The sequence below is a fragment of the Sphaeramia orbicularis genome, chromosome 2 (assembly GCF_902148855.1).
Source record: "Sphaeramia orbicularis chromosome 2, fSphaOr1.1, whole genome shotgun sequence".
Lineage (NCBI taxonomy): Eukaryota > Metazoa > Chordata > Actinopteri > Kurtiformes > Apogonidae > Sphaeramia > Sphaeramia orbicularis.
Genome location: NC_043958.1, coordinates 7,917,523 through 7,941,186, shown reverse-complemented (window position 1 = coordinate 7,941,186; position 23,664 = coordinate 7,917,523). Strand labels below are relative to the sequence as shown.

Genomic DNA, 23,664 nt, shown 5'->3' with positions numbered 1-23,664 from the left:
CAACATGTCTACATACTTCTGTCCATATAGTTGAACCCATTAGTCCAAACTCTACCATGTTCTTGCGATGAGGCTCATTCTTTCACAATGTACTTTACAAATACAAATATCCTTTATTGTTGCTTTAAGTTCCAGTCCCGTTTAGACGTAGGACTCTTCCGCTAACAGCAGCTGCTCAAAGTCTGGCTCACCAGTGACTTCGCTGCATCTCATCAGCCATTCCCTGTGACCCTCCACCAGGGCCAGCGCCACCTGCTGGCTGCTCTGAGGATTACTGTGTGAATGAGAGGAGAAGTAGTCCTTCACTGCCTTGGTTGCGTAGGGGGAGAGGCAGAAGCGGCCCTCGGTGGTCCCGCCCTGAGAATCCACCTCAGAAACCTTCAGACCCGGGTCACTGGGGAGCCTGGCCCTGCGGAGACTGGAGGCCCGTTCCACCAGCTGCTGCCCCGGCTCCGAACCCCGGCGCTGATAGAGCCTCACCATGCACTCCTCCTCCTGAGACTTGTGTCGTTTGAACAGAGACAGAGTGGGTCCCCTCTGCTTGTAAAACAGACCTGGAGACGACGGCTTCTGCTCCACGTTTCCATCCTTGGATGCTCGGCGGGCTTTGGTTTGACAGCTGGAGATTCGTTTTCCTCCTGCCTTCTCACCTGGTTTTGGAGTGACTTTTCCAAAAGCAAGTGGCTTATCAGTGGTTCCACCCTGTAAATAGAAAAAAACACACCTGTTTATTTACATTGATGCAGTTCATAAAGATGGAATATGTTCGACTGGAAACTGCAGAACAAATGACATTGTGGTGACTGACTGACTGACAGACATCTCTCTCTCCCTCTACCCCCTACCTTTACCTCTCTCTATCTCCCCCTACCCCCTCTCTCTCTAACCTTCCCTCTACCTCTCTCCCATCTACCCCTCCCTCTACCCCTTCCTCTATCTACCTCTCTCCCAACTACCCTTCCCTCTACTTCTCTCCCATCTACCCCTCCCTCTATCTACCTCTCTCCCCATCTACCCCTCCCTCTACTTCTCTCCCATCTACCCCTCCCTCTACCCCTACCTCTATCTACCTCTCTCCCCATCTACCCTCCCTCTACCTCTCTCCCATCTACCCTTCCCTCTACCTCTCCCTCTCTCCCCTTCCCTCTACCTCTCCCTCTCTCCCCATCTACCCCTCCCTCTACCTCTCTCCCATCTACCCTTCCCTCTACCTCTCCCTCTCTCCCCTTCCCTCTACCTCTCCCTCTCTCCCCATCTACCCCTCCCTCTACCTCTCTCCCAACTACCCCTCCCTCTATCTACCTCTCCCCATCTACCCCTCCCTCTACCCCTTCCTCTATCTACCTCTCTCCCAACTACCCTTCCCTCTACCTCTCTCCCCATCTACCCCTCCCTCTATCTACCTCTCCCCCTCCCTCTATCTACCTCTCCCCCATCTACCCCTCCCTCTACCTCTCCCCATCTACCCCTCCCTCTACCTCTCCCCATCTACCCCTCCCTCTACCTCTCTCCCATCTACCCTTCCCTCTACCTCTCTCCCCTCTACCCCTCCCTCTACCTCTCTCATTCACCCCCCTCTACCCCTCCCTCCCTCTACCTCTCTCCCATCTACCCCCCTCTACCTCTCTCCATCTACCCTCCTCTACCTCTCCATACCCTTCCCTCTACCTCTCCCTCTCTCCCCATCTACCCCCCTTACCTCTCTCCCAACTACCCTCCCTCTACTCTCTCCCAACCTACCCTCCCCATCTACCCCTCCCTCTACCCCTTCTCTATCTACTCTCTCCAACTACCCTTCCTCTACCTCTCTCCCCATCTACCCCTCCCTCTACCTCTCTCCCAGCTACCCCTCCTCTACCTCTCCCCATCTACCCCTCCTCTACCTCTCCCCATCTACCCCTCCCTCTACCTCTCTCTCTACCCCTCCTCTACCCCTCCCTCCTCTACCTCTCTCCTCTACCCTCCCTCCCTTCTCCCTACCCCTCCCTCTACCTCTCCCATCTACCCTTCCTCCTACCTCTCCCTCTTCCCCATCTACCCCTCCCTCTACCTCTCTCCCAACTACCCTCCTCTACCTCTTCCCAACTACCCTCCCTCTATCTACTCTCCCCATCTACCCCTCCCTCTCCCTTCCTCTATCTACCTCTCTCCCAACTACCCTTCCTTACCTCTCTCCATTACCCCTCCCTCTACCCTACCTCTACCCCTCTACCTCTCTCCCCATCCCTTCCCTCTACCCTCTACCTCTCTCCCCATCTACCCTCCCTCTACCTCTCCCATCTACCCCTCCTCTATCTCCTCTCTCCCCATCACCCCTCCCTCTACCTCTCCCATCTACCCCCTCTACTTCTCTCCCATCTACCCCTCCCTCTACCTCTCCCCAACTACCCCCTCTATCTACCTCTTCCCATCTACCCCTCCTCTACCTCTCTCCCCATCTACCCCTCCCTCTACTTCTCTCCCCATCTACCCTCCCTCTACCTCTCTCCCAACTACCCCTCCCTCTATCTACCTCTCCCCATCTACCCTCCCTCTACCCCTACCTCTACCCCTCTACCTCTCTCCCCATCTACCCTTCCCTCTACCCCTCTACCTCTCTCCCCATCTACCCCTCCCTCTACCTCTCTCCCAACTACCCCTCCCTCTATCTACCCCTCCCTCTATCTACCTCTCTCCCCATCTACCCCTCCCTCTACCTCTCCCCATCTACCCCTCCCTCTACCTCTCTCCCATCTACCCTTCCCTCTACCTCTCCCTCTCTCCCCATCTACCCCTCCCTCTACCTCTCTCCCAACTACCCCTCCCTCTACCTCTCTCCCAACTACCTCTCCCCATCTACCCCTCCCTCTACCCCTTCCTCTATCTACCTCTCTCCCACCTACCCTTCCCTCTACCTCTCTCCCCATCTACCCCTCCCTCTACCTCTCCCCATCTACCCCTCCCTCTACCTCTCCCCATCTACCCCTCCCTCTACCTCTCCCCATCTACCCCTCCCTCTATCTACCTCTCTCCCCATCTACCCCTCCCTCTACCTCTCTCCCAACTACCCCTCCCTCTATCTACCCCTCCCTCTATCTACCTCTCTCCCCATCTACCCCTCCCTCTACCTCTCCCCATCTACCCCTCCCTCTACCTCTCTCCCATCTACCCTTCCCTCTACCTCTCCCTCTCTCCCCATCTACCCCTCCCTCTACCTCTCTCCCAACTACCCCTCCCTCTATCTACCTCTCCCCATCTACCCCTCCCTCTACCCCTCCTCTATCTACCTCTCTCCCAACTACCCTTCCCTCTACCTCTCTCCCCATCTACCCCTCCCTCTACCTCTCCCCATCTACCCCTCCCTCTACCTCTCCCCATCTACCCCTCCCTCTATCTACCTCTCTCCCCATCTACCCCTCCCTCTACCTCTCTCCCATCTACCCCTCCCTCTACCCCTACCTCTATCTACCTCTCTCCCCATCTACCCCTCCCTCTACCCCTCCCTCTATCTACCCCTCCCTCTACCTCTCTCCCATCTACCCTTCCCTCTACCTCTCTCCCCATCTACCCCTCCCTCTACCTCTCCCCATCTACCCCTCCCTCTATCTACCTCTCTCCCCATCTACCCCTCCCTCTACCTCTCCCCCCATCTACCTCTCTCCCAACTACCCCTCCCTCTACCCCTCCCTCTATCTACCTCTCCCCATCTACCCCTCCCTCTATCTACCTCTCCCCATCTACCCCTCCCTCTACCCCTCCCTCTATCTACCTCTCTCCCCATCTACCCCTCCCTCTACCTCTCTCCCATCTACCCCTCCCTCTATCTACCTCTCCCCATCTACCCCTCCCTCTACCTCTCTCCCCATCTACCCCTCCCTACCTCTCTCCCATCTACCTCTCTCCCATCTACCCCTCCCTCTACCTCTCTCCCAACTACCCCTCCCTCTACCCCTCCCTCTATCTACCTCTCCCCATCTACCCCTCCCTCTACCTCTCCCCATCTACCCCTCCCTCTATCTACCTCTCCCTCTACTTCTCTCCCATCTACCCCTCCCTCTACCCCTACCTCTATCTACCCCTCCCTCTACCTCTCTCCCCTCTACCCCTACCTCTCTCCCCATCTACCCCTACCTCTCCCTCTATCTACTTCTCCCCATCTACCCCTCCCTCTATCTACCTCTCCCCAACTACCCCTCCCTCTACCCCTACCTACCTTTCTCCCCATCTACCCTTCCCTCTACCTCTCTCCCCACCTCTATCTACCTCTCTCCCATCTACCCCTCCCTCTACCCCTACCTCTATCTACCTCTCCCCCATCTACCCCTCCCTTTACCTCTCTCCCCTCTACCTCTACCTCTCTCCCATCTACCCCTCCCTCTACCTCTCTCCCATCTACCCCTCCCTCTACCCCTACCTCTATCTACCTCTCCCCCATCTACCCCTCCCTTTACCTCTCTCCCCTCTACCTCTACCTCTCTCCCATCTACCCCTCCCTCTACCTTTACCTCTCTCTACCTCTCTCCTGCTACCCTTACCTCTCTACCCCTATCTCTCTCCCTCTACCTCTCTGTATCTATCTAGTGTTTTTTTCCCACTCACCCCACTGTTGTCGTCTTCTTCCTTCTCTAAGTTCTCCTGTTGGGTAAGTGACAACCTCCGGTCTTTCTTCAGCCAAGAGTTTGGGTGGAGACCTTTTAACGTCCCCCAGCTGACTTGATCTTTAGGTGGAGAGTCTTTCAGGACAACTGTCTGGTCTGGATACTCCCCTGAATTCCACGTAGGGCTCACCGTGAAGGGTGTAGCGCTGGTCGAAGAAGGAACAGGTAATGAGGAAGAGGTGGCGGAGGGAACGGGGCTCTTGTTTGGGTGAAGCCCCCGTCTGATCGCCCAGGTGTGGTCAGAGCTGAGGGAGTCCAGCGAGTCCAGAGAGGAGCGAGTTGGTGCAGGGGAGACGGGAGTGGAGGAGAGGCTGGAGGAGCTGGCCTCCAGAGCTGCTGACTTCACCCCTCTGCTCCTCCAGCTCTGAATGTTGGAGGGTGTGTGGCTGCTGGCCTTCTTGGAAACCTCTTTCTCACCATCATCACAGGTGAGACCGTCAGCGCTGCGGGAAATGTGAGGCTGGAGTTGACTCATGTACGCGACGGCAGGCTCTGACCGGCGCCGCAAGCTGTTCAGACCATCCAGGGACAGGGAGTCCAGGGTGGACGAGGTGTCCAGAGATGGTGCATCCTGGCCGGGGCAGCAGAGCCCCATGTCTGGGTCCAGCCTCCTTCCTCTGGTTCTTCCCAGCTTCAGCTTGTGGCGTGTGTCTGGGTCAGTGTCCAGGTCATAGTCGCTGAAGGTGAGGATGGAGTCCAGGCTGCCTTGTAGTGGTTTATGGCAAAGGCGTGTCCGTCTGCTGCAGAAGTTTGGTGAGCCGCCGCTGCTGTTGTCCAGCTCGTTCTCCACACTGTCATAGGACGAGTCAGTCAGAGGATACTGCCACGAGTCTGAACAGGGGAAGAATGAAGAGGTTAGCTCAACTTAGATGGAGGACATTATCACAACTGCTGAACATCATCATGGTAACTGTCTTCAGTTTAAAAACTGTAAGAAATGTTATTTCCTCAGTACAACAAGTATCCTGTTAATGTCATTATTGTGTTATCTCACACCTCTAATCATCTGTCATTTCTTTGTAATTTGAGTAATAGGCTTTGTATAAATGTTAATTAAATCAAATCTGCTCTGTGTGGTTTTTGTTGGTATTCAATGTGTGAACAAATGAATGAACCGCAGCATAAAAACTTGTCTGAGGGGCATTAAATAAAGAGAAAAAGCATTTTAGTATAATTGTCAACTAAAACTTGTGAAAGCACAACGTAAGTGTTTCACAAAAAAAAGGAATGGAAAAAGCTAAACAATAACAATATAGTTTAAAATGAATGTAAAATGTCCATTTACTTATTTCTGGAATGTGAAAACAACAAATGAGCAACTGTGTCAAACTCTGCATGCTGTATGGTTTTTTTGTTTTTTTCTACTTGATTTTTCCAAAACATGATTGAACACCATTCTGGGAAAAAGTTGTAACTTTCCCTCTTCATGGAGTTTGTCAATGACCGTCTTTTGGACAAGTATTAGATGCTTTTCCCCTAACTTTAGCAGTCAAGTTCCCTTATATTGAAGAACTAATCCTCAAAACAAGCCATAATTTTGATTTTGTGATATTCTAAGACAAGGTCAGTCACAAATTAGGTCCATCTGCTGCATTAACTTTAACATTTTCAGCTTTTTTGCATTCAAATGTTTTTATCCACTTGCACAAATTAAAAAGAATGGATGAAGCTGAAACCTAAGTGTTCAGACTTGACATACAGTATATAAAAACTGCACTAACATAGTTGGGTACCTGATCCCATCTCCTCAGTGTTCAATCTTTGTGGTGGTCCCCCAAACAGCAACGAGGGGTCCTCTCCAAAAATCTGCTGCCAGTGTTCAATCATAAACTTCACCAACTCACAGACCTGCGGCAGACAAGAGGATGACAGTGTGTAAATCTGTGTAGAAACCAGGGTTATTATAGCTAAAAATAAAACTAGCACTGAAACTAAACTAAAGCAAAATATCAGCATGTTCAGTTTTTCATGGCTCGTACAAAATGAGACCTTTAAGAAACAATTACTTTCAGCTTCTATAAATTTAGGCTTTTTTTGTGCTGCAAGAAAGAGTACAGGTGTCAAACAGGTGGCCCGTGGGCCAAAACCGGCCTTCCAAAGGTTCCAATCTGGCCTGTAGCATGAAAATTTGTAAAGTGTAAAAATTAAACTGATATTAATCAAAAATGTTTAACTTGTTTTAGTTCAGGAGCCACATACACCAATATGACTGAACATAAAATAACAGCATTATAACCCATTAACAATAAAATGTGGACAAAATGAAAATTAAGTGCAATATGAACAATATTCTTCCTGTGATTAAATATTTTGTGTATTTGTAGATCCACTCTGATCTGTAAGTTGTGTTAATAATAAGCTGACACATAATATTGTAGAAATTGTTCATAGTTCAGTTCCAAAGTCCAAACTTAAATGTTATGCCTGATACCAAATGTTTGTGTAATGTGTGTAATCTGCTTCGTTTGTACATGTGTGTACATGTATAAACGAGGCTTATGCTGTCAGGGGTTGACAGCAAGGGTATATCCCCCCCAGTCCTCTCTTATATATAAATCTATCCAGAATAATTGTTAGACAATCAATATAAATTCAGTTTGAGCTACATTGACCTGATAGTGGCAGAGTAAGGATAGTAATAATAAACCAATTTTTTCCCACAAAACTCCACCTAGTGAATGAAAATGACACCATATGAACTCTGGATGGTGGTGAGAAAATGGGCATATTTGTAAGACGATCAATATGAACCAAATTCTATCTCAATCGGCCGATTATTGCTTGATTTATGTCCAAAATACTTTTTTCAACTAAAGCGCCCCCGTTTGGACAACTTATAAAACTCATAGAGAAGCTGAAATCCACAGGGTTCTTCCACCAGGGGTCCACCATGTTGGTTATGAAGGGAGAAGACATCCAATCAAATCGGTCCGAGTTATCGTGTTCACACCAAGGATATCAGGCAGGGGATCCAGCAATGGCGGTCGGGGTAAAACCATTATATTCCCCAAACTGGATTTTGGGGATACAGTGATAAGTTGAGGCATAATATTGTTAAAATTGCACTTATTTTTCTAAAGAAATTTTAGTTTTTTCAGGTTATTTACATCTTTTTTGTTTGAATAGTTTGGAAATGTAAATATTTTCAGAATTTAATGTTTTTTATTGCAATAAAACAAAGAGAAAAACTTAGAGTTGTCATTATTTATAGGTTATTATGCTATTATTTTAATGGTATGGCCCACTGGAGATTATATTGGGTTAAATGTGGCCCCTGCTCTAGTGACAATAATTCTTAGAAACTCTACAACACATCCAAACTCCAGTTCCCATTCTGCCTTTTTTTACACTTTTGACATGAATGCATTAAATCTGAACATTTACAGCTCAATATGACACAATTCTCTGTAGTTTGAACTTTACCCTCTCACTACAGATGACTTTGTGACCTTCCTTAGCATTAAACACAGATTTTTCTCCCCTGAACGTTTTGCTTCTGTGTTTACTCATTTCATCACCGTTAAACAAACCTCACCTTCCTGGTTCCTTCTCCTTCCACCTCGGGGCTGCTCGGGGCTCCGGGTGGCCAAAGCATGCTGGGAGCGATGCACACTGAAAGGTTAAAGCTCGTCATCTGGTTTTCCTGGGCGTTGCCTTGGATACCGTGCAGCATGGCCAGCAGGTGGCGCAGCAGCAGAGCGTTCTCTCTGGGCAGCCGACAGATCATCCTTGATTAAGAGAACAGAGAATTAAATCCACAGTGGGGACAGAATGTACTGTGTGAACTGCTGATATGAACAGTTAGATATCCAACACATACTCAATATGACTATTGATCACATTTGACAAATTAACACCTCTGCATGTGTGATTTATAGGGGATCATATCAGGAAAAAAGATGATTAAATTCTCTGATTGAAACATGTAAAACAAAGCAATGAAAACAAGCACAATACCTAAACACATTTAAACTACAAGCAAAAACCACTACTGCAAATCAACAAAAGCAAATATTAGTGAATAAATAACAGTTAAAATGAGAAAAAGTTTAATAGATACATGTATATAAAGAGACCCAGAGGAATATGAAATTTAATGGAATGCATTTTTAAGCCTGTTTCATTCAGGTTGTTCCAGAGTTGGAGTAACACAAACTACAAGCTGCTTCAACATCTCACTTTGTTTTGATCCCATGGATGCTGAGTAAGCCTGTACAGAGCTGACCTGAGGGGTCCTGTATCCAACAGTACACAGGGTTCCTACAGGTTTGTACTACTCAAATTTAAGACCTTTTAAGACTATTTAGAACAGAATTTAACGCCCATTTCAAAGCCTATTTCATGACCATACTGGCAAAAATTTGTGATCCCTAGAATTTAGGAAAATGTTTTGATTTATGCCTGCAAAGTTAATTGGTTCCTATTTTCAATATAAATTGTCAGTTTGGAACAGGTGGAACTGAGTAGAATAATGTTAGTGTCTTTGCAGTTCGGACATTTAAACACAATACAGCGAACAAGTTTATGACAACATAACTTATCACCTACCATATCAAATTTAATACCTTTTACAGACTTTTTTAAGGTATTAAATGCAGATTTGGAAATTCAAGACGTTTAAGATTTTAAGACCCCACGGGAACCCTGAGTATAAGCAGATCAGACTCATGTTCAGCTCTGAGACCATTTAGTGCTTTGTAAACAAGAAATAAGACTTGTACTATCTATCGTTGGACACACGAGGAAAAACACCTCTACTTTTGGTTGACTTTATTCATTGTCAACTGTTTTTTTCAGGGTTCATACACATTTTTCAAGTCAAATTCAAGCACTTTTAAGGGTCATTTTCACCTTTTTCCAGCACAGCACCTTATTGCCGCAGTAAAACACATATCTACAGGAATACATATACTTTCTATCACAATGATGTACATTGTATTACGCTATAAACATCTAAAATTATGTTTCATAACAGCAAAAAGTTTAGAAATTAAAGGAGAACACAAAGTTTTAACCAAAAAAAGGGAAGCCACTTGGCATTCTTTAGACACTCACACCGAGACAAAGATTAAGATAGAAATGTACCTGGAGTCGACCTGACAACACCCGCTAATTTTCTTTTTTGACAAAGTTTTATTTTTCTAAATGTATCACCTCTCTGCAAGTAGCTTTGGCATTCCATCTAACCTGGCAGAGTTAATATTAAAAATAAATAAGTCACATCACAGTGATAATTGCAAGCACTTCAACAAAAAGTCAACCACTTTTCAGATCTTGAAAACGCCAACATTGAAATTCAAGCATTTTCAAGGATTTCAAGCATCTGTATGAACCCTGTTTTTTAGGTCGGATCGGAGCCAGAAACATTTTTATTCTGAAAATTCCCTCATATTTCTATGCAGACAAACTCCAACACACATTTATTCCCAAGTCCAGACACATTACCTCTTCACATCCTGCACCTGCTCTTCCTCCTCATCCTCTTCCTCCAGCACATCCATCCACTCTTCATGAAGCTCAGAACACAACAAGCTGCCAGGGATGCTGCGCAGGAAATCCTGACGATAACACAAACAGGCGTCATCATTTACATTCAATACAGTAAAGAGATATGACTTTTGTCTTTTAACTAGAGATGCATCAGTAATGACAGATTATCTGACACAATATTATTTTTAAGATTACTGACATTAAGTATCATTATCAAGATGTAAGTTGATTCCTTTGTCTTCATGGTTTATTCTTTTCACTTTCTCAGCTAAAACAAATCATTTTATAAGAATTGTTTTTTATTTTGTTTTCATCTTCACAAATAACTCAAATTAGATTAATTTTCTTTACTTTGATGTAATGTTCTTAAAGACAGTGTACAAAGAACTACACTATATAATGAGACTACAGGTGTGTTTTTGTATAAAAGGTTTTATGACTTTTACATCATTTTCATCTTGTGCCTTTTATGGCATTTTAACCTCCTAACATCTTATGGATAGTTTATCTTGTTCTTCTTTACATCTTTTAAAACATTCTCACCATCTACAAACAATTAAAAACCACAAAGAAGTGTCAGGTTTCATCAGCTTTCACACAAATCAGTCTTTAATCTAGTGACAAATAACAAAATTCAATACTTTCCGGTCCAGTGTAATAGTTAAAAGTATTAACCCTTTAAGCGCCACAGGCCATATAAGTGAATGACAGACAGCTTTTTGAAAATGTGATATCAAAACTGAATATTAAAAAAATTAATAACTCTGGTGCCTAAAGGGTTAACTCATGTGAACAGTGTTTTAAGACAATATTTTTGGCCCTAATTATTAATGCATGTTTTATCCTGTTAAATATATATATATATAATATATATAAATATATAAATATTTATTCATTTAAAAAATCTGCAGATTTGGTTCGGATGCAACACAATCAGATGGGTACACATGATAAATAACAGACAGTCAGTGCTGAAAGTTTTCCTTTCTAACAAAATTCATATTACTGAACAACAAAGTTTTGCGTTTTTATGCGTCTGCTTATTAAAAATGATGCCAAGAAAGAGATTTGTTGCAAAAATAAAAAGTTTCATTCCCATTACAAGAGTCTGTCAAGGGTATTGTTTTACTTTCAGGCACCTGCGCTATCATGCTAATATCTGTTCAGTTTAAGGGCTCGTGCACAGGAGCTCTCCATGATCCATCCGGATAACAGGATGATAATCCAGATTACATTCACAAGCCACTGTAGGCCTCTGCTATGAACAGCTTGTCCTGCTAACGTAGCTAAACAGGGTGTCATACCGAGGCTGAGTAGGAGAGCCGCAGATTACATTTATGCTTACAGATGTGGGTCAATCAGGTAATTGACACTAATGTGTGCACAGGAACACACAAGTACACACAAACAACAACAACAACACAAGCAGCTTCACACACCTGCATGTTGTATTTGACAAATTATAAGCATTTATGATATAGTATATTAATATTTCTAACATGTAACAAAAGTTTTAGTGTTTGGACTGAATATTAATCTTTGCTCATTAACTCAATGCATAAATTATTTAACTTTTTTTTTTGCTGACAATATGGATGAGTAGAATCAGAAACACAAACAAAATTATTTCATCTGGTCTGGAATTAACAAAGCCACTGTGAATGTTAAAGCCAGAAAAGTCTCAAAATAACCTATTCTCAAAAATACTTAATAATGATTGGTTAATGCAACTTAAATGTTTTACATTTCTGCAGGGAATATTAATCTTTTATCATTAAATTCCTAAATATTCTTGTGCTGTGTGTGTTTTTCAGCTCTGAACCTTTATTTAACACATCGGTTTTATGCAGGACCAGTTACCATGTAGGTAAGATACTATGACACTACATTAACACCATTTAGAGTCAACATGTGACAGCAACACTGTAAGAACTTAATTAAACAAAAACCCTTAGTTTCAGGGATTTTCAGGGATATTCACTAAAAATTTCAACTGAAGCCAATGAAAAATAAATGCACAAATGGACTGACATGTTGTTCAGAAAGCTAATTTCCACAAATACACAATTAAAGCAAGTACAGATTTCGGATTATGCAAGGTCCTATTTGAGCTAAATGTAAAACCAAGCTTTACCTTAAAGACTCCAGCAATGACGAAGACATGGTCTCGTGTCAGGGGAAGCTGAAAGTCGCCGGCGTCCAGTGAGTCCCGAAGTTCCCTGACAGCTCGAGCCCCCGCGGGTCGACGGAAGATCCCCTTCGTCCATGAACCCTCGTGGTACAGAAATGACAACATATCCTAGAGAAAATGTGACCAAAAACTCAGGCTGTAAAACACCTTAGACCACTGTTTTTTAGTTTCTGTTGCTTTTCATTAGACAACTGACTTTCCTACAATGATCAGTGACATTAAAGTCACTAGTCGCTTTTCCATTGACCCTCAAATTGTGCGAATATAAATTGCGTATAAAAATGTACCTAATGGAAAAATGCCAATTCAATTCAATTAAAAGTTTTTGGGCTGGCAAGAGGTGTTTTTTAGGGCATAGCGCAATTGGAATATTGTGCAAAACTGCAATGGAAAGACCTTTTTCCGCTACTAGAATCACATGTATTAAAAAAATGGATCTTGATGGACGTTACAACAAATGAAGAAAAAGAGTTTTAAAAGAAACATGGCGCAGTATATGTGGACACATCAGGAAACCAAATAATTTTTTAATTTAGTATGAGATAAAGGAGTAATATGTAATAATAATGAATATATCTGTAAATCAACACAATATTTACGTTCATCAACATGTTTATAGAACGACTTCTCATGTCATCTCACAATAATGAATAAACAAATCATTGCATTTGTGATTTAATGGAAAAACCGACATTACGCACTTCTGTTTTCTCGACATTTAAGTAAAAATCGGTAAAGTTTTGCACAGATGTCCAATGGGAAAGTGACTACTGTTTATCACACAAATACAAAATCATGACCAACAAGTCCCAAACTCTGTTTTTAATAAAATTATCATTATATTATATGCATCCAACCTGCACATAGGTAAAATTTGGACAAATAGTAACTTGGAAATCAACTTCCACACAAACATTTTATGGATCATAATGTCTAGTTTAGACTCCTCTTTCCCACAAAACCCACCAAAGGTCACCTGAGAACACATTAAAGACTTATTTCACTGTATATTTTTTATTCATCGATTTTATGTGTCTTGAGGCTCAAAATTTACATTTTTCTCTGACTCTTTAATCATCAAAACACTTTGTCCATCTATCTTTTATGCCTTTTTATCTTTGACATCATTCTCATCTCATTATGTCTTTTATATGTCTTTCTTGTTTCATCTTTTACATCTTACTGTGTATTTTACAATAGTTTCATTTAGTTGCATTTCAGCATCTCTCATAAATTTGTCAATCAAACATTTATCAACTCTTCTCTAATGTCAAGTTTGTTACTTAACTGGTAACTGAATAAAATCAGCTCTAACCCCTATTTTGGTCAAAGATTTGGAACAATCAAGTTGTACAAGTAACTCCATATAAGGTACAAGTTGAGATTTTTTTGATCATTTCATCCTTCAGTTAATCACAGACATCAGTGAAGAACACATTTATTGAAATCCATGGTTTTCACTGAAGCTAAAAAAAAGTCCATTTGCGTATGATTCATTATGGAATAAAAGGATCAGTTTCTTGGTTTGAATGCGTTCTCACCGTCACTGGTTTAGGCAGAGTGTCCTCCACACACACCCTGCTGAGCGGCTGACTGAACAGACATCCTCGAGGACCAGCCAGGGACATCTCGTTCAGCTGTGAGGACGATCCTTTCCAGAAGGCCCAGGTGATCAGTGAACGCCTCCTTTTGAAGGGTTTCCGAGACAGTTCTATGAGAAGACAGTGTCCCATCAATTTTATTCTTTTAGAACAGGGGTGTCAAACTCATGTCAATTCAGGGGCCACATTCACCCCAATATGATCTCAAGTGGGCCGGACCAGTAAAATAATAATAGTGAAAAAAGTCCAATGGGCTCTATGCACAGCCCCACTACTTCCTGAACTTCAGGTGGGTTCTTTATTTCCTGCCTTTCATTATTGGACACACTGATTAATCCAGGTGTGCCTAATTAATCAGTAGTCACAACAAGAAGTAGCAGACACACCTGGATTAATCAGTGTGTCCAATAATGAAAGACAGGAAATACAGGACCCACCTAAAGTTCAGGAAGTAGTGGGGCTGTGCATAGAGTCCATTACATTATGATAATGTTTACATACAATGTTTCCTTAAAAATATGAACATGAACAAGTTGAAGTATCTTTGGAAAAACAAGTGCAATTTTAACAATATTCTGTCTCAATTTATCATTTACACATGTGCATTATAACTTACATTACAGTTACAAATACATAAAACCTTTAGTAGCAGGCAGAATATTAGTAAAATTCCACTTATATCTCTTATGACATTTCAGATTGTTCATAGTCGCACAAAACATGATAGAATGGAACAAAATATCAGTGTGAAAACATCACAAAATTTAAGATGTATAAAAAATCTTATGTAACTTTAGAGATACAGTAACAGTGAACAGGAGCACAACAATAATAGGTAAGTCATTGATGGCATGTTATAATTTGTACTCTTTTTCAGTAATTAAACAGATCACCTTTTTATTTTTGTTTTTTGTTTATGGACTGTATACTTCAGCTGATTTGGCAAGTCACCAAGTAAACTCGGCGTCTTCCTACTCCATTCAGACATAAAGTGTTGTTCAAGAGCCACAATGAAATAGTTGTACATTTTGTGGATTTCTTTTTTTTTTGTTGTTGGTTAACTTACTGCCTTCAATGTTCTGAGTGTTCCATTTAAATTTGCGATTTCTTTTTGCTTTTGTTCACCTTTTATATTTTATTCCTAGTTATGTTTGAAATGAAGTTAATCATCAATATTTGGTTGTTACAGTTGAAGTACACTCGTTGCCTTGTGTTGTTCCTCATGACACAGACACAGGGAGTGTTACAATGACTTATCAAGGTTCAAGGATTCTTTACTTGTCTCCCATGGGAGAAATTTGTCTTGGACAAGGGCAGAACATAAAAAACCTGAAACATTAAAATACAATAAATACATCAACACACAGGTACATACAGTCACAAAAAAAATTATTCGACCACCCTTGTTTTCTTCAATTTCTTGTTCATTTTAATGCCTGGCACAACTAAAGGTACATTTGTTTGGACAAATATAATGATAACAAAAATGGCTCATAGTAGTTTAATTTCAGAGCCGATATCTATCCATTTTCCATGTTTTCTTGATAATAACCATAATCACTTCAGTTCTTACATCAGTATCTATGGCATTGTACTGACAAAAACAGTGCTTTTAGGCGTCCCATGTTTTCTTTTCCGTCTGTCTTAGTCAGATGATACACACAGGAGTTAGTACTTGATTGCATAACCATTGTTTTTGGTGACTTTTGAGGGTCTAATAATTTTTTCTGCGACTGTATAAGGGCTTGTCTGGGGACTCCTAAGGGTTAAACGCTGCCGGTGGTCTCACCTGTGGTCACCGGCTGCTGCACCGTTTGGACTGGCCGAGGCTTCAGGATGAACTGGCACTGCTTGGACACCTGCAGCTGCTCCACCTGCATCGCCCTGGCCCTGTCCTCAGATGCCGCAGCCTCCCTGCTGCCCTGAGACGCCCTCACATGACTCATCTGGATACTGAAGGGAAACTCATGACCTGACACAGACAACAACAGCACTCGTCACTGCCTGGAGGGATGACGGAGTTGCAAAAAACACCACCATAACATCATGGTTTTAGTCAGCGAACACTGTGACCCCTCGCTGCTTCCCCACAGGAGCTGGATCACACACAACCTGCAGTGGGAATCAATGAATGGTACCAGTGTGTCTACAAAAACATCTCACCCTGGTGTCAACACGCAGGAGTTTTAAAGAAGCAGCATTTATAAACAGACTGGAGGAGTCATTCTGCAACACAATACACCAACAACTGCTTTAAATAGATTACAGATATTCTGTCAGACAACTGTGAACTAGGTCTGGCTTGTCCCTTTTCAGATATTTTTGGGTTTGTAATACACATTTCAGAAGATCTGCTAAAAATATACATTTCTGCTTGTTATTTCTGAGTCAAATTAATTAGAGACACAGAGATGTTGATCAGATTAGTCAGATCAGGAGACTAGTGTGTATTTCCTCTTCATTTTGATTAGTTTGGGCATTTTAAGTTTATTTTTAGTTTGTTTTTGGTCATGTGGTTGATTTATTTCTGTGACTATTTTGTTCATTTTGGTGATTAGTTCATTTATATATTACTAAATTAATTTTATTGATTATTGATATAAACATCTAAAATTATGTTTCCGAACAGCAAAAAGTTTAGAAATTAGAGGAGAACACAAAGTTTTATCCAAAAAAAAAAAAAAAAAGGGAAGCCACTCAGCGTCTTTAGACACATTCGCACTGAGCCAAAGATTAAGATAAAAATGTACCTGAAGTCGACCTGAAAGCACCCGTTAATTTTCTTTTTTGACAAAGTTTTATTTTTCAACATGTATCACCTTTCTGTCAGTAGCTTTAGCTTTCCATCTAACCTGGCAGAGTTAATCTTAAAAATAAACAAATCCCATTATAGAGTTATAATTGCAAGCACTTTTCAGACCTTGAAAACACAACATTGAAATTCAAGCATTTTTAAGGATTTCAAGCATCTGTATGAACCCTGACATTGTGGTGAAGTTAACGTGAGCTATTTGTTGTAAGTTTACTGGTGTATTTTCTATTTGAAGTTGGAAAGGTTTAATAGGTTATCAGGTTTAGTTAACATTGCACAGAAACAGCAGGTGGAATTCTCTTCCTGATGCCAGTATCTGTACCTCTACGTGAGTAAACAAGGAAATGACAACATTAATGAATTTCACTGACCAATCAGAGGATATGGAGCGTTGTCCCTCTTTGAGACCACCCACAGCTGGTAATCTTTCACATTTCCCTGAGTAAAAAAGACAAAAGGCACCAGAGATCCATAAGCCTGCCCTAAAACCAAACTAGATTACTCTATTATAGAAATGACATTCAACAGTCTACTACTATGTACGTAAAACTTCATGAATTTAATCATATGGATTGATCAAGTAACAATAATCTACTAAAATCATGTGAATAACGTCTAAACGGGTCACTGTCTGTTCTGTTATTACTAGATTTCTACTTACGATGATGCCAAACTGCTGCAGAGCCAATCGAACCACCTCATTGGTCGAATCCGAGTTACTGACAGGAAGCGTCTTTGTCTAATCAGTGCAGAAGAAGATAGATATCCATTAACATACAGACTTTTTTTAATCACTGTCCTTGATTCATATGTGAAAATCTTTGCCATAAAATGCCATAAAAAAGTTGTCTTACCAGAGCAAATGTGTTAATCCCTTTCCCATACACCCTCAAAGGAATGGTTTTAGGTTCTTCTTTCTCTTTTTCATCTTTTATCCGACTGAAAGCAAATAGAAACAACATGTAAGACATTTCCTTCACTATGCTTTTATACTATGTATCACAAATATACAGATAGATGCAGGTATTTGTGATAATACAGTTTACCTTTTGAGGAGGGAGAGCCATTTCTCTTTCTGTTCTGCAGAGCTGGAGAAGCACCACAAGTAGGTTAAACATCCGTAAAATCTACTTTCAACAATTAATTTCAAGACAATCAAATTTATAAATTTTGCAAAGAAAGATGAGGTCGATTTTTAATGAATCTTAAAATATCAACGGTCAAACGTGTTAAAGTATTGATTAAAGTCTTATTTTGCTGTGAAAACCTTTGTATTAATTTTAGAAAAATACTCTGTACAGGGAGGATGAAGCAAAATATGCAAATGTCAGACAATGATGTTTATTCTGAATGGAAGTCTATGTTTTGGTAGTGACAAATGTTGGGAAAATCATTAAGAAAATACCAAATGAACAATGAGTGGACCCTTAGTAAATATGTGTCCCTTAGATATAGTGCAATAGATAAATGGTAAAAAAATTTTATGGAATAAAGTCCATATTTTAATCAAATTCCAACTGTGAATTTGAAACAGTTCAGTAAAATGATCCACAAAGCCGATCAAATAAAAGGAACTCCCTGCTTTTCTAGTGCATAAGCTGTATCAGGCCTCAATCAGTGTGTCTTTACTCCTTTGGTGTCAAAGTTCACATTTACAGGCCGACAGCATCACCAACATATTTACTACTGAAACATAAACAACATCCTCCTGTGTGAGGACAAGTTAGAGGACAACGTTTACAGAAACATCGAATGTGTTTGGGTCAACTCCGTACTTCCAAACATACAGGATTTTCTCAGCAGATTCAGTCCAATTTACAGCCTTTAACGTTTACAGTAGATGTCACGGTTATTGATGGAAATGACCACTAAAAATATGACTACTGAGTGGAAAAAACGACATAAAATAAGGACAAAGCGGAACTGCAGGTAAATACAGGCTCATTTTTTGTTCCTCCCCTTGATAAATGTCCACGTGTACATGAATAAAATGGTTTGGAGATTTGATAAACACCAGAAAAACTCAAATTAGTGCTAAAACTAAATAAAACCTACACAAAAAGTAGTCAAATCCTCCACATAAACTGAGAAAACTAACTCATCTGTATGTGCTCACTGACTACAGGTCTAGTGTTAACATTGTGCGAGTGTTTGTGTTTTACCTAAACATTGCGACACAGTTGTACGTCGGCCAGCCCATGACGAAGCTCCTGTCTGGGTTCGTACTTCCCTCACACACCTCGTCCAAACATCCTGCCGTCCACATCTCACACACACATACCTGGGCCTTCTGCTTAAAGTGGTTGGCTGACCTGCAGATGTGCACATTAGTCTTAGAAATCTCAACATCAGAGTGGTATTTATTAAATTCACAGCTGAAATGCTCAACTGAGCCAGACAGTGTGAGGAAAAAAGTCATGAACTAAAAGATAACTGGTGAGTTTAATGGGGGTGTCAGCTAATACATGACAATTAAGTCAACATGAGTAGAACATAAGATGACACAGTAATAATTTGCAGATATTAAAAGTAATATGAAGACTTAAAATGAGGGTGAATTCAAGTCTACGCAACAAAATGTCTAATAAAATCATGTCAGAGTTTAGTTTCCATAGTAGTATATTGATGCTAAAATTTGATCAGTGAGAAAATTTCACATCATCACAAGAAATTCTTCTTGTTATGATGGATGTAGTAAAATGATTTTTACATAACATACACTAACTTGTGTTAAAATGTGGTAATTTATCACACTATGGCATAAAAACTCTCATTATATGATCATAGATGTGTATGTTGTGAAAACATGAATCCCCAGGAAAGAGGAAGACTGCAAGAGAAATTTTAAACATGAAATTTTTCACGTTTTACAAGATAAAATCATACCTTAATAACACCTATTATCACATTATAACATGATATGGCTGTGAGTTTATCTTTTATTTTATTGGATTTGCAGGAACAATACACATTCATCAACACTGCCGTAAATGTCCCAGAATTAGCCAAAAGGCTATTTTTCATCTGTTGTCCCTGGACAGTACTGTGCTACTTGAAATCTTGTTAAAAGAACATTTTCTTATTCTGATACAAGATGTTTCATGACACAGATACAATTTTGTTTTTCCAACCTGGTACCAACACAGTTCTGCAGGTTTCAGAATCACACATTTCAGTGAAATAAAATTGATTAACAGTGTGTTTGTTCATATACTAATGCAAAAAACTGATGAGGTTAACATTTTAATATTCATATTTTAAGTTTTGTCATCATTTTTTGCCTGAAAACAAAGCATTTTTGCATAAATTTTGAAAAAAAAAAAAAATTAGTTTAATAGTTTTTCTGCAATTATGAAAACAACTCACATTCACAGATGAGAAAGGTGGCTATTATTTGATTTTTAATAACTGACTAAAGTCTATTTCTGGATGTTGCAAAGTTGAATAGTTTATATTACTGACATTTTTTCCATTAAAAAAATGCAGGAATCCTGACATTCTTTTTCAACAAGACGAATATTAGTGCTTTTATCCTTGAACACCTAAAACTTTTTGTTGTGAGTTCTGAATGAATTTTTCCACTACAACTAACCATTCATCAGTGATTTATCACCATTCATTCCAAAAGTATCCAAAGCATTTTGTATTTTTCTGTGAAAACAGTCTATTTTCTTACATTTAATTTATTGATCATATAGCTGTTCACAAAAACTCAATATATATCAGAACAGAGAAGCAGAAGTGAGTTTTTCAACAAGAAATATCAGTGTCTCAACATAAAAACACTGTCATTTGTCATATTACATGGGTTCTACAACTGTACTCAGTGTTGGAGAAAATGACAGCGTTCCCACGTTCACTACCGAGGTTCTGTGCATCCAAACAGACTGAAATGATTACTGGATCAAAAGTTATGAAACATTTTAGATCAGCTGATACTTGTGGACACTGGTGGCCATTGAGGTCTTTAGGGTTTAAACTCTTTCAGGATAAAACCATAATTATGGATATGACGGCATCAACACACACAACACACAGTGGTGCCTACTTGGCTTTGGCGATCACCAGGATGTCCGTGAACATAAAGAGGTGTCTGTCTTGAGTCTGCAGTCCAGTCTTCAACTGAGCATGTCCATGGAGAAGGAACGACCTCTCAGCGCCGGTCAGGAAGGACTGGATCAACGGGCAGGTCTCTGGGCACACAGGAACCAGGAAGGACTCTCTGGAACAAAACCACATGAGCCTCATTTAACCAAATCACTGAGGTATTTCTGTTTCCATCCTCAGACAACATGGATCTTCACTGATGTTGGTACGTGGACAACATATTGTGTCCATGTATAAGTTTAAGGCTGCAGTTCAACTGGCAGTTACACACATCTTTTTTTTTTTTTTTTTTTTTTCTACAATATGTGTGTGGAAGCATTGGCTCCATTTATAGTGGTGGTTTTATGCCTCAGAAAGTTTAGTTGATCTACCGAAATTCAGTTCAATTCAGTATCTGAAAATCTCCACTAAATACTGCTGAACTGAACACATCTGTCTCTCACTGGGAAAAAAACAGTACTTTGGATGAACTTTAAAAAAAAAAAAACCTAATGTCATCTGTCACACCTAATTTGATTTTATTTTTCTGAAATCAAACATTCACTTTAAGTACAAATATTAGGGTTAATGCAATGAAAATACACAGTTTTTTTGGTTTGTTTGGGTTTTTTTTTTTATACTTTGATCCAACTTAATTTTCTCAGTTCAGTTAAAATAGCCTATTTATTACTTTATCAAAGTATAGCTTTAGTTTAGATAAAATTTTAAAAATATGTTGTTACATGCAATAAGTCATCATGTTGACTTTAAACTGTAATTTCACTGACACTGTAATACATTTTCTTTAGTCATGAGCAAAACATCACTTTACTGCAAGTCATTACATTTCATTAGTCAGTGATTTGGTTAGTTTTAATTCAATTTACTCACAATAAACAAACAGAAAACTCTTCAAAAGAACTTTATTATGATGTCTTAAAACATGCAACATCTTTAAACTAATAAACTAAAAAAATAAAATAAAATAAAATAAAGTAAAATAAAAGCCTCCAGTTAAGATATTTTCATTGTTTTTTGTCACTTCCTTATGTGACATAGTTTTTGTAACCTTTACCACATGCTACACGCAAAACAGACCATGGGCAAAACATAAGGGAAAACTGTCAAAATATGACGGATTTTGACATTTTGAGAATCCCAGAGATTATCAAAGTCTTAAAATGCACAAGAATTAACTGGAAGAGTTTACAAGGACTACTTTTGCACCAGTTCTCATAAGAGTATGTACATTCTCCCTTAACACCTGAGATAATGTGGTTATCCTTTGATTAAATCACAAGAATGTGAACCATTACAAATTTGAGAGCAAGAGACCAACAAATTGAGTAAAAATATGGTTCAGTCCCTGGGGAGCGCAAGCTATAAACAAAGCGCAGAAGTCAGTTTCGAAGAGAAAAAAAAACATCGTCTTGGTCATTGCACATTGAACAGTAATCACAGTCTCAGTGGTAATAAATGATGCAGTATTTATACCACACAGAGAATTCTGTTAACAGTGACAAGTGGAAATTATGCAACTTTTACAATGAGGCAGGTGTTTTTATTATGTACATTTAACAATAACTTCTTCCACTCCCCTGCAACGTACCTGAATAAAATCTAATACAAGCAGAACAAAAACACACAAATGTCTGTCTTTGATTATTTCTTGAGCTTGACCCGTGTCAATTTCTTTGGTCCTATCTCCATGAATATTTTCTGCAGTGCATTACAAGTGTGTTTTAACTCACGTGGATAGCTCCGATTTAGAGCATAGATGAGGCCAAATAACATGGCACTACCATGTGCAACTGATGGCAACCCACAGCTATGACAATGATCCCAATGTAACGGTGTGCATGCAGAAGATCCTCCTCCTCCCCGATGACAAACACTGCCATGGTTCACCTCTCTAGCTCTTGTTCTGCTTCATCCTTCTGACCAACCTAATTAAAGAGATGGCAGATCAGTATCCAATTTAACAATATAAAAACCTACTCAGACAAATCTCCCAATCAAACCAAATCTAAACAAATTACACCCACACAAACCTATTTATTAATGGCCACTGCAGGATACAGAACTCAAAATTAATAGTTATAGGCAAATATCTATGTATGTATTGTAAACCTTTGTATAGAATTTGAGCCCAAGCATATGCGTTACTTATCAAATACTCCGAGTGAGAATACAAACCTAATCCAAATTAAACTATCCAATTTTGCAACTTGACAGAAAAAACACTAGCCTATATAATGTTCAAATGGACACCTGGAGTTACACAAATTGTGATTTGTAAAAGCTTTTAGCGGATGCATAAGACTTCACACTATGAAATATAAACTGCTGCTTCCACTTTGAAAAGGGGAGATTCTACATTTATTTTGTTAGGACAGTATGCACTATTTGCAATAGTCACTACAGATTACAAAAAATTGGAATTTATGCACACACAGACACATACCAAAAATTAAAAAAAAAAAATTAAAGGCAATATAATTACAGAAGAGGAAAAGGCAGGAGCGACAGAAACAGGCTGCATGGTGGTTGACGCATGCGCACTCCTTGGGAATGTTGTTATAAGAGCTTAAGAAACAGTCATATATATTATATCCCAGTTGAGCCACAATATTTATTTAACTAGGCTTATTGCATAGGGGATAAACAACTTTGAAGTGAACAATATTTTTTTATTTAATTAGACAAACCTGACAGATTTAACTAATGTTGGATTAATTGAAATGGTTTAGACTGTGTTGAGGTTACAGTTAATGTTACCGACTGATATGAACCATGTCTCCCATCAGCAGTGGATGAGAGACACGGCAGTTTACAACACACAACACA

At 40.3% G+C, this 23,664-nt stretch overlaps 1 protein-coding gene across 4 annotated transcripts in view; it reads right to left on the bottom strand.

Moving 5' to 3' along the window:
* Positions 1 to 57: 57 nt before the first annotated feature.
* Positions 58 to 23,664, bottom strand: part of LOC115433557 (rho GTPase-activating protein 20-like) — a 39,885-nt gene continuing 16,278 nt past the window's right edge. The window contains exons 3-16 of one of the 4 annotated variants that reach the window (XM_030155034.1): positions 20,780 to 20,953; positions 18,894 to 19,043; positions 17,778 to 17,819; positions 17,586 to 17,670; positions 17,393 to 17,470; positions 17,103 to 17,169; positions 15,697 to 15,891; positions 13,860 to 14,029; positions 12,262 to 12,426; positions 10,083 to 10,195; positions 8,173 to 8,365; positions 6,359 to 6,485; positions 4,579 to 5,468; positions 58 to 702 (exon numbers count right to left, since the gene is read on the bottom strand). In XM_030155034.1, coding sequence (XP_030010894.1) covers positions 142 to 702; positions 4,579 to 5,468; positions 6,359 to 6,485; positions 8,173 to 8,365; positions 10,083 to 10,195; positions 12,262 to 12,426; positions 13,860 to 14,029; positions 15,697 to 15,891; positions 17,103 to 17,169; positions 17,393 to 17,470; positions 17,586 to 17,670; positions 17,778 to 17,819; positions 18,894 to 19,043; positions 20,780 to 20,953 — 3,010 coding nt within the window. In that variant the 3' untranslated portion in view covers positions 58 to 141. The remainder of the gene's footprint in view (positions 703 to 4,578; positions 5,469 to 6,358; positions 6,486 to 8,172; positions 8,366 to 10,082; positions 10,196 to 12,261; positions 12,427 to 13,859; positions 14,030 to 15,696; positions 15,892 to 17,102; positions 17,170 to 17,392; positions 17,471 to 17,585; positions 17,671 to 17,777; positions 17,820 to 18,893; positions 19,044 to 20,779; positions 20,954 to 23,664) is intronic. The other 3 variants (XM_030155043.1, XM_030155051.1, XM_030155058.1) reach the window with 3 other exon arrangements.